Consider the following 13,070-nt stretch of genomic DNA (forward strand, 5'->3'; position numbering starts at 1 on the left):
CTCTCCTCCTCTCTGGATATCTGACTTTCCAATAAAAATAAAATAAATCTTTAAAAAAAAATGACCCAAGTGTTGTGCTCTTGACACACACATGGGAGGTCTGGATAAAGTTCCTGGCTACTAGCCTCTGCCTGACCTAGTCCAAGCCAATGCAGCCATTTGGGGATGGAACTAGGGATGGATGAATGAATCTCTCTCTCTCTCTCTCTCTCTCTCTCTCTCACACACTCTCTCCTTCTATATATGTAAATCTACATTTCAAATATGTAAATCAGTAATGAAAAATAAAGTAATAATCTATCAATCTAAGTTAATCAACCAGAATAAGAAGGATGTGTATGTATGTACATAAATATGATACACAATAATCAACTATTTGTTAAGTATTCATTATATTTGCATATATATGGAAATAATATAATATATAATAATTAAGATCAAGTATTCTGCTGGATGATTTTTTTGAGCATTTTATAACTATAAGTACTTTAACTTCGAGAAAATTTATTCCATTTAGTAATAATTAGAATTTCAGAGGACCTCAGCTAACACAAAATATACCAACTTACTTCTAAATATTTCAATTCTAACACAGAGGCTTTTACTATAGCTACCATAAATTTGTGATTTTATCTGAATGATGCTTGTGTTCCTGATGTTTTGCTGAACATCACCTTACACTATTGAACTAGGACTACTTATAAATTCATTATGTTGCACCACCCAAAAGTGAAGAATGCAGTTTTACTTCCTATCATCAAAACAGCAAAATAGCCTGTTTTCAGTTCAAGAAAAGACCAGCAATTGCAATTTTCTCTGTCAAACTTAGCTGTGACTTTTGCCACCACTTTTTCTGTGCATTCGATTTATCTTTAGAGGAAGAACTTAGATAATATAAAGTGTTCTTGGCTTGCAAGGAACACCAGAAAGGAAGTGAGGGAACAATATGAAATGCTTGCTGCTTATTTCCTCCTATTTTCATCTGAGTTCCAGAGCTGGCTGTAGAAAAAAAAATCATTAAGACATTTTTCTAATCACTGGGAACATGTTCTTGAATGATTTGTTCAACTTATTCACAAAAACCATTCTTAAAAACTCGTCTTACAAAATATGCCACAATTCTTCACCTATAAACCAATAGAGGATTCCTAACACAGAAAGAAAATAATTTTCATTCTTTCTGCTTCAGCAAGAAAGCTTTATGTTCCTAAGAGGTAGAATGAAAATTTACTTTGGAATAAATCCAAAGGATGTCACATTAGCTTTAATTTAATGCTTGTCAATAACAAGATGCTTAGTCTGCCATGCCTAGTGAGTGAGTATGCAGCATAGAAATAGTTGATTTCTCTTGAAACTATATTAATACTATCTTTTTACCATTGATAAATACTGATAAAACAGTCAAAAGAGGAAAAATTGTAAGAATCCAATAAGTTTAAGGTAACTGGAAGAGCAAAAATGAGACCCCATTTAAACCACATGAAACGAATGGAGATTCTGCAAAATAAACTTTAATACAGCCAGCATGTATATCAGAAAAGCAGAAACCAAAAGGCAGGCAATTGGTGTTGTCATTAAGATGCAGGTTGGGCTATTCATATTCCATGCTAAGTATGCAGGTTAGGCTCCTGGCTCTGCTCCCAACTCTAACTTCCTGATAATGTGCACCCTGAGCGGCAGCTAATGATGGCTGGTTCCCTTTCACTTATGTGGGAGATAGAGATTGCACTCCCAGCTCTCAGCTTCAGATCTAAATCAGGGATGATGGCAGACCTTTGGAGAGTAAACAAGCAGATGGGAGCATTCATTCTCTCTCTTTTCTCTCTTTTCCCCTTCCCTTCTTCTTCCTGTCCGCTCTCTCTTCTGTCTCTCTGCTTCCCAACTAAAAATGAACAAATAAATTAAGAATAAGGACTCCCTCTGGCAATACACATACAATTTGAATGTGACATTTGCAAAACGATCTGATGACATTTTAGAAAAGCATCCAAAAATTAAGGGACACTAACAAAAGGCCAAACCTAAGAATTATGGTAGTTCCTAAAGGTACAGAAGGAGTATCTGGTTTGAAAGATATATTCAACAACAACAACAACAAAAAATCAATAAAAATTACCCCAGTATGGAGAAATAAAAGAGAAATCAAAATAGAATAAGAGAGAAAACCCTATACAGATTCAGTCAAAAGAAAGCCTCACCACAGCCCATCATAATCAGGCTCACTTTGACTGAAAAGGAGAAAAAATACTTAGATAGGCACACAAAAACATCAAATAACTTACAGAGGAACCCCAATCAGACACACAGACCAGTTCTCAAAGAAAACCCTACAGACCACACAAAATGGAGTAATATATTCCAAATGCTAGAAGACAAGATTATCATTACAAAAAAAAACACCCAGCAAAGCTTTCCTTTGTATTGCAAAATTAATTTTGGAAAAACGTTCAAAGCAAACAAAAACTAAAAGACTTCACCTCTAGGAGACCAATCCTCCAATGCTGTTTAAAGATGTACTACAGACAGAAAAAAGAATGAAACCTACCAAAAGCCAAAGGCAAAAGCGGAGAACATCTCAATAAAGCCAAAAAGAAAAACCTAAATCAAACAATAAGAAACCCAATGCTAAAATTATAGGACCAAATTATTATGTGACAACATTAACCCTGAATGGAAATGGCTTAAACTCATCATTCAAAAGACAAAGATTAGCAGATTGAATCAAAACAGGATGTGTCTATCTTTGCCTACAAGTAAAACATCCTCCCAACAAGACATGTAGAAAGGACAAAAAAGGATATTCTAGGTTAATGGAAAGGAAAAAACAAGCTCTTGCAAAATTTTCATGTCAGGTAATAGAGACATCCACATGAAAATTATTGAGACAAAAAGGATACCACATAATAATGAAAGGATCCATACTGTAAGAAGAAATAAAAATAAGAAATGAATACACACCAAATCCACAGCATCTAGCTATGTGAATCAAATAGTAAGGGATATAAAGGATATATTCCCCCAAGTAATAGTGAGTGAATGTAACACACTTCAACTTCAGTGGGCAGCCTACAAAAATAAGAAACAGGATCCCCACCTGTCACCTTATACAAAACACAACTCCAAATGGAGCCAGGACCTAAATCTGCACCCAGAAATCATCAAACTATTAGAAGAAACCATGGGCAAGATTTTGCAAGATATAGGCATTGGTAAAGTTTTAGAACGTCACCCAAACCACAGGCACTCAAAGTCAAGACAAACAAATGGGACTACATCAAAGTAAGAAGCTTGTGCACAGCAAAGGAAACAATCAGCAGAGGAAGAAGCAACCAACAGAATGGGAGAAAATCTTTGCACACTACACAACGGACAAGGGACTCATATCCAGCCATTACAAAGAGCTTCAGAAACTCAATGACAGCAATTTAAAAAACCCTATGAAGAAATGGGTAAAGGAAATGAGCAGACATTTCTCAAAAGCACAAATTCAAATGCTAATATACATATGAAAAAATACTCAGACTCACTAGCTGTTAGGGAAAACTGCACTGAGGTTCCACCTAACTCCAGTGAGAATGCCAGACATTCAGAACTCTACTGACAACACCTGCTGACCTGCATGTGGCATGCTGGTAGGGATACAGACTAGTGCAGCAACTATAGGAATCAGTATGGAGAGTGCTCAGACAATGGAAAACTAATCTACCATATAACCCACCTATCCCATCCCTGGGAACATATTCAAAGAAAATGAAATCTGCATATCAGAAAGGGATCTGTAATTCTATATTTACAGCAGCACAATCTATAATAGCAAAGACATGGAAACAACCCAGATGTCCATCACAAGAGGAGTGGATCGAGAAACTGTGATACATCTACCCTGTGGAATATTATAGCCCAGTAGCAAGAGTGAAATTCTATCATTTGCAACAGAGAAGTCCTAACTAGAGACCATAATGCTCAGGTCCATAAGTCAAATATCATGTCTTCTTTTTGACATAAGCAACCTTCAGATAAAATGCAAAACAGATATATACATAAATAAGTACATACTATATTCTTATAGATACACTGCATAATGGAGATCGTTGTTCAAGGACGTGAAAACACATTGTAGCAGGCATCTCTATTACTGAATAAAAGGATGACTCCCGATGAAATAAATATAGCTTGACAATATGATACTAGAATGTCTACACTTGTCTATACCTATAAAGGCATAATTTACTTACATAGCGAAGGTTTAACTTGCAACTTTTGCTAAAAGACTATACTACCATAGCAATATGGAGGGAAATGGTGGGTGGAGAAAAAAGGGAGAAAGAATGGGGAGGGCAAGAGGAGAATGCCTATATCTGTAAAACTGTACAAAGGAAAATAATAAAAATGATTTTTAAAATATATATTAAAAATGTTCATCAAATAACCTGATATATTTACTTTTGCAAATGTTTTCAAAAGCTAAATCAGATGTAAGTTTGTCATGATTTCAATGAACCACTGAAAAATTTTGTAAAGGAACAATTACTAAGGAGTCAAAACTCTTAAGATTTTGGAAACATCAAGCCAAACTTTAATAAATATCATTTTTCATAAGCCATAAGACAAATTTTAAACAGTGAACTTTAAAAGGAACTTTTGAGATATCATTTGTTTCTTATTTATCAGGATAGGCATTGTTTGCTGGTTTTTGTTATAAAATATTCCCTCATTATTATTATAAAACATACAAACAAAATTTTCTTAAAACATTAACAATACCTAAAAACATGATTCTATGTGGTTCTCTTGATATATTTATGATTCTTTTATTACCGATTTTCTTTTCTTTTTTTATCATGAAAGAATATCATAAGGCAAGATGCACATATTGCCAGTTAATGGCTTATAAATAACTGTAATACCCATAATTTTATTTCTGCTTCAGCATAAATACATTCTTCTCTCCTGGTCATACTCTTTATCACCTGGGTTGGTTTTGAATGTTTATTTCTTTTACATGTAAACACATTTTCTTAAAAAAAGTCCCATTCCACTTCTTAGAATATATCCAAATGAAGTGAAATCTGCATATGAGAAAGCAACCTGAAACCCTGTATTTACAGTGTCACAATTCACAGTAGCAAACACATCAACTCAACCCAAATACCTTCAACCGAGGAATGGAAAAAGAAATGATGGTATATTTCATCTACTCAATGGAATACTATTTGGCCATAAGGAAGAATGAAAGTCTGCCATTTGCAACAAAGTAGTCCTTTCTGGACACCAATATGCTTAGTAAAGTAAACCAGTCCCAAAAGTACAGATATCATATGCTCTCTCTGATATAAGACGGCCAATATGGAAAGTGGTGTATATATTCATATAAATATGTGTGTGTGTATATGTATATATTAATTCTATACATAAACTGTACAGGGAGACGCATACTGGAACGGTACTGTACAGCATGAGTCTCTACTCCCTACTTTCTAATAAAAGTGTATCTCCCAATGAAACTTTAAATATGCCTCTATAATACTAATTTTTCTACCTTTGCCTGTGCTTATCATGTCATGATACGTTTAAATGACAACAAAGCTCAACTAACTAGTAACTTATCCTCAGGGACTATTTTCGCTAGTGTGCTAATACAGCAGGAGGGGAAAATAGGGAGGGAGGAAGGGCCAGGGGAGGAATGAATCCCTGTTCCTAGAAAAAATATATTGTGGAAAACAATACTTTTCTTTAAAAGGTAACTTAACTTCATTCTACTTACCAAACTATTCCCTGAGCCCCAGAGCCAATGGGCTTTAGATTCTGGTAGCGTTTGAGAACTGTGAAGGTTGAGTCCCCCACTTCCACACTGTAGAACTGGTTGTCCACTTTGCTTTTGCTCATGTTGTAATGTTTGGCAATATATGACACATCCACTTGTTTATCAAACCCCTGCCAAAAAAGCAGAACAACGCACACATGACACAAGGAAACAGAGTAGTAATCAGGTACAGAGAAGTCTGCCCTTTTTATTAAATGATCATTGATTTTCAAAAGCAGATGACTACTCTGTTAGTGATTATTCATATTTTACCATTTTCTTCTAGTTCATACAGGTTACATATAAAAATGCAAGTGTGTGTATTCGTGCATGCAGGGTTACCTGAAATAAAAGAATACGGGTGGAATGGAATAGAAACGAAACTTTTTTTCAATGTTAAACTGAATAAAATTTTAGTCTCACAATCATTTGTAAAGCATTGCATTTTTGGAGCAAACACCTGAGACTATCCTAGCCACTGCAGAGACTGGGTGCAATAGAAAGAGACAACCACCACTCCTCCATCAGAAAGGATGCAAGATCACACCCACAGCCCCCACAGAAATAACAGAATGAAACCAGCATGTAGTTGTTCCTATTTGTTTATGTTCATTTCATTTGAAACACAGAGAAGCGGGCAGAGTTCTTCCATCCTCTGGCTCACTCCACAGAACAGGAGCCCACAACTCACACGTGGTTGGCCAGGATCCAAGTACCTATGTTCTCATCTTCTGCCTTCTAAGATGCACATTATCGCAAAATTATTTCAGAAACCAAACAGCCGGGACTCAAACTAGGCATTCTGAACTGGGGATACAGGCCAGCCACCCAGCTTCTTTCCATTGTGTCAAATGCTTGAACCCAGCATGCAGTTTTAACTGTTTCAATTAGGTAAATTTCAGTTAAACAGTGCTGATTTCCTGTGTTCTTATTAATGCAAAACATAATGCCATTATCTTCTGATAGATATTTAGAAAATTTAGTTCCAATTAGTACTATTCTAAAATTCATGAGACTTTATTTTTTGAAACTTTATATTTAAATACCTCATTGTTGCAAGTTGTATTTATTATTAATAGATCATTAATTGATATTTCATTACTGAAAACTGTCTTAGAAAAGTTTAGTCAAAATACTAGTTCATATATAATATTCATGATTATTATTTATTCATTAATTATCCCATATCATATCTTGTGATTCAAATGGCATGCATTCTATATGGAGAAGTGACTTTGCAGAATCTCATACAGCCCATTTCTAATAGTACACACTGATGAACATGAACCCAGCAAGCATCCTCTATTTTATTTTAAGCTTTTGTTTCTTTTGTTTAGATTACATACACCCACACATCTGTGGATTTGTTCTTGATATCGGTAATTGAAAACGGAGTAATCTAAGGCAACGGATCACCCTGTTGGAGGCATTTAGGGATTTTGTGGTCATGTTTCAGAACAATAAAGAGTGTGAGACATGTCTCCCATCTATTTCCTTGCCAAACAGCATGGTTGAGGTAATGAGTGAGGCTTTCCCTTTTAATGAGAATTTTCCACATACCACAGTTTTTGAATATGCTAAAGAAGATTTAATTGGTAAACTGTCCGCTGCTGATGCTTTGAACACAGAAGCTAAACCAAAGAATGTTTTTATGATGTAACACATTCTAACTCTTCTGAAAATCTGTCATTTAACATGAAAGTAAATGTAACCCTATTTGAATTCTGATTCTCTGTACTAGTCACAAAATTATTTTTCCAAGAAACTGTTCACATTTCATCTCTAAATGAAAAATTGAAATTAAAAGATAGCCTACAGAGCTGATGTTATATCACACTGATTGAACTGCTACCTGCAATGCCAGCATCTTATGATCACTGGTTCCAGTCTCAGCCACACCACTTCTGATCCAATGCCCTGCTAACATGCCTGGGAAATGCCAGAGGATGGCCTAAGTGCTTGAAACCCTGTACCCAAGGGGGAGACGGAGAAGAAACTCCAGGCTCCTGACTGCAGCCTGGCCCAGCCTCAGCCTTTATGACCATTTTGAGAGTGAACCAGCAGATGGAAGAATTCTCTCTCTCTCGCTCTTTCCCTCTTCACTGTAACTCTGTCTTTCAAATAAAGTAAGTCTTAAAAAAAAGACAACCTGGTTCTCTCCATGTGATGTAATGGAAATAAGGAGAAAATACTGTGAATATGAGTGGAAAATCTACAAGCCTTGTGCAATATCACAAGACTCCTAAAAGCTAAGAAAAATCTGAGAGTATGACTTGCCTGTGATTGGGTCAGATTGTAGCAGTGTTCAGAGTAAAGGCATAACCTTTAACCCCAAAGAATAACATGGATTATCTAAACTGGGTGGGAAACTGAACAGTCAGGTAATCTATGAATGTGATACCTAAAGGACTAGAATTCAAGGCACTGTCTGCAGAGCAAGGAGCAGGAAATTAAACGAGACTGCTAAAAGCCATGGCATTACAAACGTACTTGAAAAGGCAGCAGGAGAATTTACAATTTAGACAATGGTGTGGACATGTACAGATTCAACTTTAGTTAGTATCTAAGCAAGTTACCCCTCAAACATTAACAATTTATATCTCTGCGCTTGGTTGTGGCTTTCCTAGCCATCGTCTCTTACTGCGTATGAACCAATCTGTTAGCCCTCCTCTTTCAACATTTCAATTCATACCTAAATAAACCCAGAGAGTTCAATGTCATGTCACTTACCTACCAGGTTTATATTAAGAGATGTTCTACTTAACATTTACAACAGTTCAACTCAACAAACACGGACGGTGTACACAGTATGTGACAGGTCACCCTGGCACTGGAAAAATGAACCGCCCCTCCAACCAAAAAAATAAAGGAAGTCTCTTTCTAGAATGGAGACCACCAAGCAAGAAAGCAGTTGGAACATGAATAACCTATTCAATAATGTAATGAAGAGATGATGCTTGGAGGAAAAATGAGTCAGCAACTAACTGCTGGCATTCATTCATAGTCATTAATTCATTCCACTGCTTTGTACAAAGCAACTACATGAAGACAAGTCAGAGGTATAAAATTGCTAATGTTTGAGGGAAGACAATATCCATGACCTCCCTTCTTACTGGCTCACAAATATGAGTGCACACTTGGAATGCCTAGGAATACACTCACACGTTAGAAAGGAATACAGAATAAATACAAACACTGGCCACAACACCCTAGGGACTTAGCTGCAACAGCACAGATCCTGAGTTTGTGTAAATAATTTTGCTGCCCAGGTAATTATAATGAGGATCTGAGGATTTGCCCCCAGAGAGATTCTATGTACACCGTGAACAAGCATCCTCAAGGTCTACTTCCTAGGGCATCAATTCGCATCCCATCACCTGGAAAGCTGATCCACATGCAAACTCTTGCCATAACCTACACTTGTTGAATCAGGAACTCTGGGGATGGAACCCAATAATCTATGTTATAATGAGCCCTCTCAAAATTCAGATGCATGCTGAGAACCACTCATGGGAGTGGAGGGATAGCAAAAGACAGTGAGACATCTAATACAGCTCTGCCTGAAATCTTTAGAGTTGGAAACATTGCTGTATAGTAGAAATAACATTTCTGTATATGCAACAGGTAGCACCTTTGGAACCTATGACCTGACACATTTCATTTCTCATGAGACACATAAACTGGAAACCCGAGTCAAAATCAGAACACAAATAACCCAAAAGCTCAAAGTTAAATGTTTTAAAGACCTCCAATGTCTCCAAGAACTAAGAAAGTTTCTGCTATTTATATAGTGCAGGCCCCGGTCTCCCAAGGATTAACTCCACAGCTTAGCTTGTTTCTCAGAGCATAACAGGATTGGTAATTTTGGCCTGATACATATAGCCACTGGCTTAACCGCAAGTTCCTGCTTCCTATTGTCAAGTTATCTGCCAAGGGATTGGATAAAACTCAAGGGATTTAGGGTGGCCACTAGAGGATTGGATAAACACTGGGAGGAACTGAAGGGATTTAGGGTTGCCACTACTGGGAGGAACTGAAGGGATTTAGGGTGGCCACTACTGGGAGGAGCTAAGCAGAGTATAAAAGAAAGTCTGGAGTTGCAATAAAGATCATTCTGTCATCGATCGGCATTCGGTGTACTGCGTGTTGCCTTGTCTTGTCTCTCTGCGTTGTCTGCGTTGCAACCCTAGTCCCTCCGCTCAGCTCGGATTACGTGGCGACGCGGGCGTTGCCAACATCATAGGTCAACAGGTGGCCAAGTGCTGTGATAAGTAAAATCATATCTCAGCAGTTGCTCGAACTTCTGAGAAGAGCCAAGTACCACTTTCAGTTCATACGTGAAATGGGATTTTCATGTAATGAAAGTGCTGTATATGAACATGATGATGTTTGGTACAGTAATTACAAACACCACAGGGCTTAAACATCAATTTTAGCAATAAAAGAGTTTCCAAACAGAGACAATACAAGTTTTCTAAGTGAAATTTTTGGAGGGGACATTTGCTAAAATAAAACTTATTCAGTGATCTTTCTTTCCTCCATTCCAGAGCATAAAAATTCTCACAATAAGACTTTTAAAAATCATGACTAAATCTTCTTTATATCTAGTTTTTTGTGTCTGGTGAAATCTAAAAATTAGAAGACACATTCTTAAATGGATCTTAAATGACTAGCAAAAATGCATTTTCATGATTAGGTGAACAGTAAGACATGGAAATAACAGTGGGAATTTTCTGGTATTGGGGTAGATGTGACGGTGCAGCATACCCCTCCTCTGTCCTGAGGCATCAGCATACTACACAGGCTCCAGCCTGCATCCCAGCGGCTCCAGTTCCCACCCAGCTCCTGCTAATGGCCTAGGAAAACAGCAAAGTATGGCCTCTGCACCCACATGGGCAACCTGGAAGGAGCTCCTGACCCCCAGGTTCAAATCACCTCAGCTCTGTCTTTTGTGGACATTCAGGAAGTGAACCTGCAGATGGAGGACCTTCTCTCTCTCTCCAATCTCCTCTCTCTCTAAATCCGCCTTTCAAAGGAAAACAAACGGATCTTTAAAAAAATTAACAAATCGTCACAGTGGTACCTTTTGAAGGTTAATAGAACTCCAATAACCATAGTTTTTACAACCATCTACTCTGCTGGCTCAAACTGCTTTTACATTTCATTATCCATTTAACATTAATTTTACATTGAAATTATTCAACAGCTATTAGTTGGTAATCAAATTTTGTTTGTGAAAGTTCACAGTGAACTAATTTCCGGCCCATGCTCCATCTACCAAAAAAGTTTTCAGGCTAGATCATTGTAGACTACAGACATTGCGGTAGGCAGAAAGGAAATGTGAACCTAACCTGTTCTGTCAAAGGCCTGAGTGCTGTGATCTGTAACAAAAGGCCTCAGACAAAGAGTTCCCAGCATCCACTTATCACTGGCCTATGGATGGAATTTTGTGTAGAAAAAATATCCCACATGATTATTCTTAACCTGCATGTACCAGGGCCTTGACTGCACTTTTCTCAAAGATAATAACCCATCTTTAGAAGCACTCCACCCTCATTTTCATTTTCAAACAGCAGGCCCATGTTAAAGCAAGTCAGTGTCTCAGCAGGAAACCTGGATGCTATAGAGTTTGTAGGAGTTAAGCTTTCTTAGCTTCTTTTGAGTGATATTACTGAAAATAGCAGTGGGCTGGGATTAGTTCTGCATCTAACAGCTCTGATGCCTTGAACAAACAAATTTATTTTTCATTCATTTACAATTTAGGTCCAGTGTGGTTCCATAAAGTATTTCTAGAGCTCCCTATAAGAGATACAGAAAAAATAAATCCTCAAAGTGAGTTTTAAGAATAAATGTTAAGGGCCCGGCACAATGGCTCAACTAATACTCCTCTTGCAAGTGCTAAGCACCCAGATGGCAGTTAATGTCCCAGCTGCCCCATTTTCAATCCAGCCCCGTTTGTGGCCAGGGAGAAAGCAGCAGAGGAGGGTCCAAAGCTTTGGGACTCTGCACCCATGTGGAAGACCCAAGAGAGGCTTTTGGTTCTTAGCTTCAGATCAACTCAACTCCGGTTGTTGCAGCCATTTGGAGAGTGAACTAGCAGATGGAAGGTCTTTCTCTCTGTCTCTCCTTCTATCCATAAATCTTTCTGATAAAAATAAACATTTTTTTAAAAAAAGAACAAGTGTTAAATAAAGCTGGCAGACAACAGTTTTACCAGAATTAAGTTGTGAATATCTAGTGCATTGAGTATAAAACTAAGTGCATGCTTCCAAAAAGCCAAAGGGAAGAAAAATGACAACTACAACAAAACTACAGTGAGTGTCAATTCTTGACTAAGTTTATAAAGTATTTCATAAATTCACAGAAAAGTAATTTTCTGTGAATTGAACTTTAAAGAGGATATATTTGATAGTTCAGTAAACCTGGAATAAAACAATATGCCATAGATAATAGTCAAAGACACAGAGGTATGTTTTCTGTGATTTCCTAAATAATCCACAAGTGGGGAAAGATGAACCAGTAGTAATCCTTATCTCCTCTATATGTATTCTGTATTCTAGATAAGGAAAGTGGTATGCCAAGCTATTACTGGGCTCAAAATAGTACAACTAGTAGTTGGTGACATGAAAAGCCATAAAGTAAAGATTATCCAACTTTAAAACATGTACTAGTTTTTGACTAAGCCATGTTCCAGTTTCGTTAAAATAATTTAGAATATTGATATAGTTTTCTCATGATAGTTTCAGCTACAGTTAAAAAAGCATAGAAAATTCAGAAAAATGAATTAATAACATGACTTCCTCTATATACTTTTCATTTATCAGCTGTTTCAGTATAGAGGTGGAACTCACAAGCAATGGTACATTCAAGGTTAAAACTAACAATCTTATGTTGGTGATGGATTTGTACACCTTCCACGAAGCTTAAAAGGCCAAATTCTATTCAGTTGTTCAATAGTTACTGAGCACCTATTGTGTGTCACGTGTTCTTAAAAGTGCTGTAATATAAAATTAGTCTGTTTCCATAGGAAATATAAGATGATTTAGGGACAAAGGAAATAAGTCAATCTATTTGAAATTCCATTAATTTTGCTATTTGGATACCAAAAACCATCTGTCAAAAGCTGTGATCCTGTTTTTGACAGAAATGGTATTGAAGTACTTATTCTCAAAGTTATGACCAGCAAACAGAATTGCTTCAAGATACTACTTTCAAAACAGTTGTGTAAAGTCAGCAGAAACAGGGGCCAGTTGCTCTGTTTGCTGTG

General features: G+C 36.9%; 1 protein-coding gene across 12 annotated transcripts in view; it reads right to left on the bottom strand.

The window, feature by feature from the left end:
* Positions 1 to 13,070, bottom strand: part of MAPK10 (mitogen-activated protein kinase 10) — a 444,107-nt gene that overhangs the window by 93,339 nt on the left and 337,698 nt on the right. For 11 of the 12 annotated variants that reach the window (XR_009245850.1, XM_058667094.1, XM_058667090.1 and 8 more), the window contains one exon: positions 5,765 to 5,934. Coding sequence is in view for 10 of the 12 variants with exons in the window: in XM_058667094.1 (XP_058523077.1) it covers positions 5,765 to 5,934 (170 nt within the window). In the remaining 2 variants the exon portion in view is untranslated. Of the gene's footprint in view, positions 1 to 5,764; positions 5,935 to 13,070 lie in introns of those variants that run through there. The other variant, XM_058667099.1, reaches the window with a different exon arrangement.

The sequence above is a fragment of the Ochotona princeps genome, chromosome 7 (assembly GCF_030435755.1).
Source record: "Ochotona princeps isolate mOchPri1 chromosome 7, mOchPri1.hap1, whole genome shotgun sequence".
In the NCBI taxonomy this organism is placed as follows: Eukaryota; Metazoa; Chordata; class Mammalia; order Lagomorpha; family Ochotonidae; genus Ochotona; species Ochotona princeps.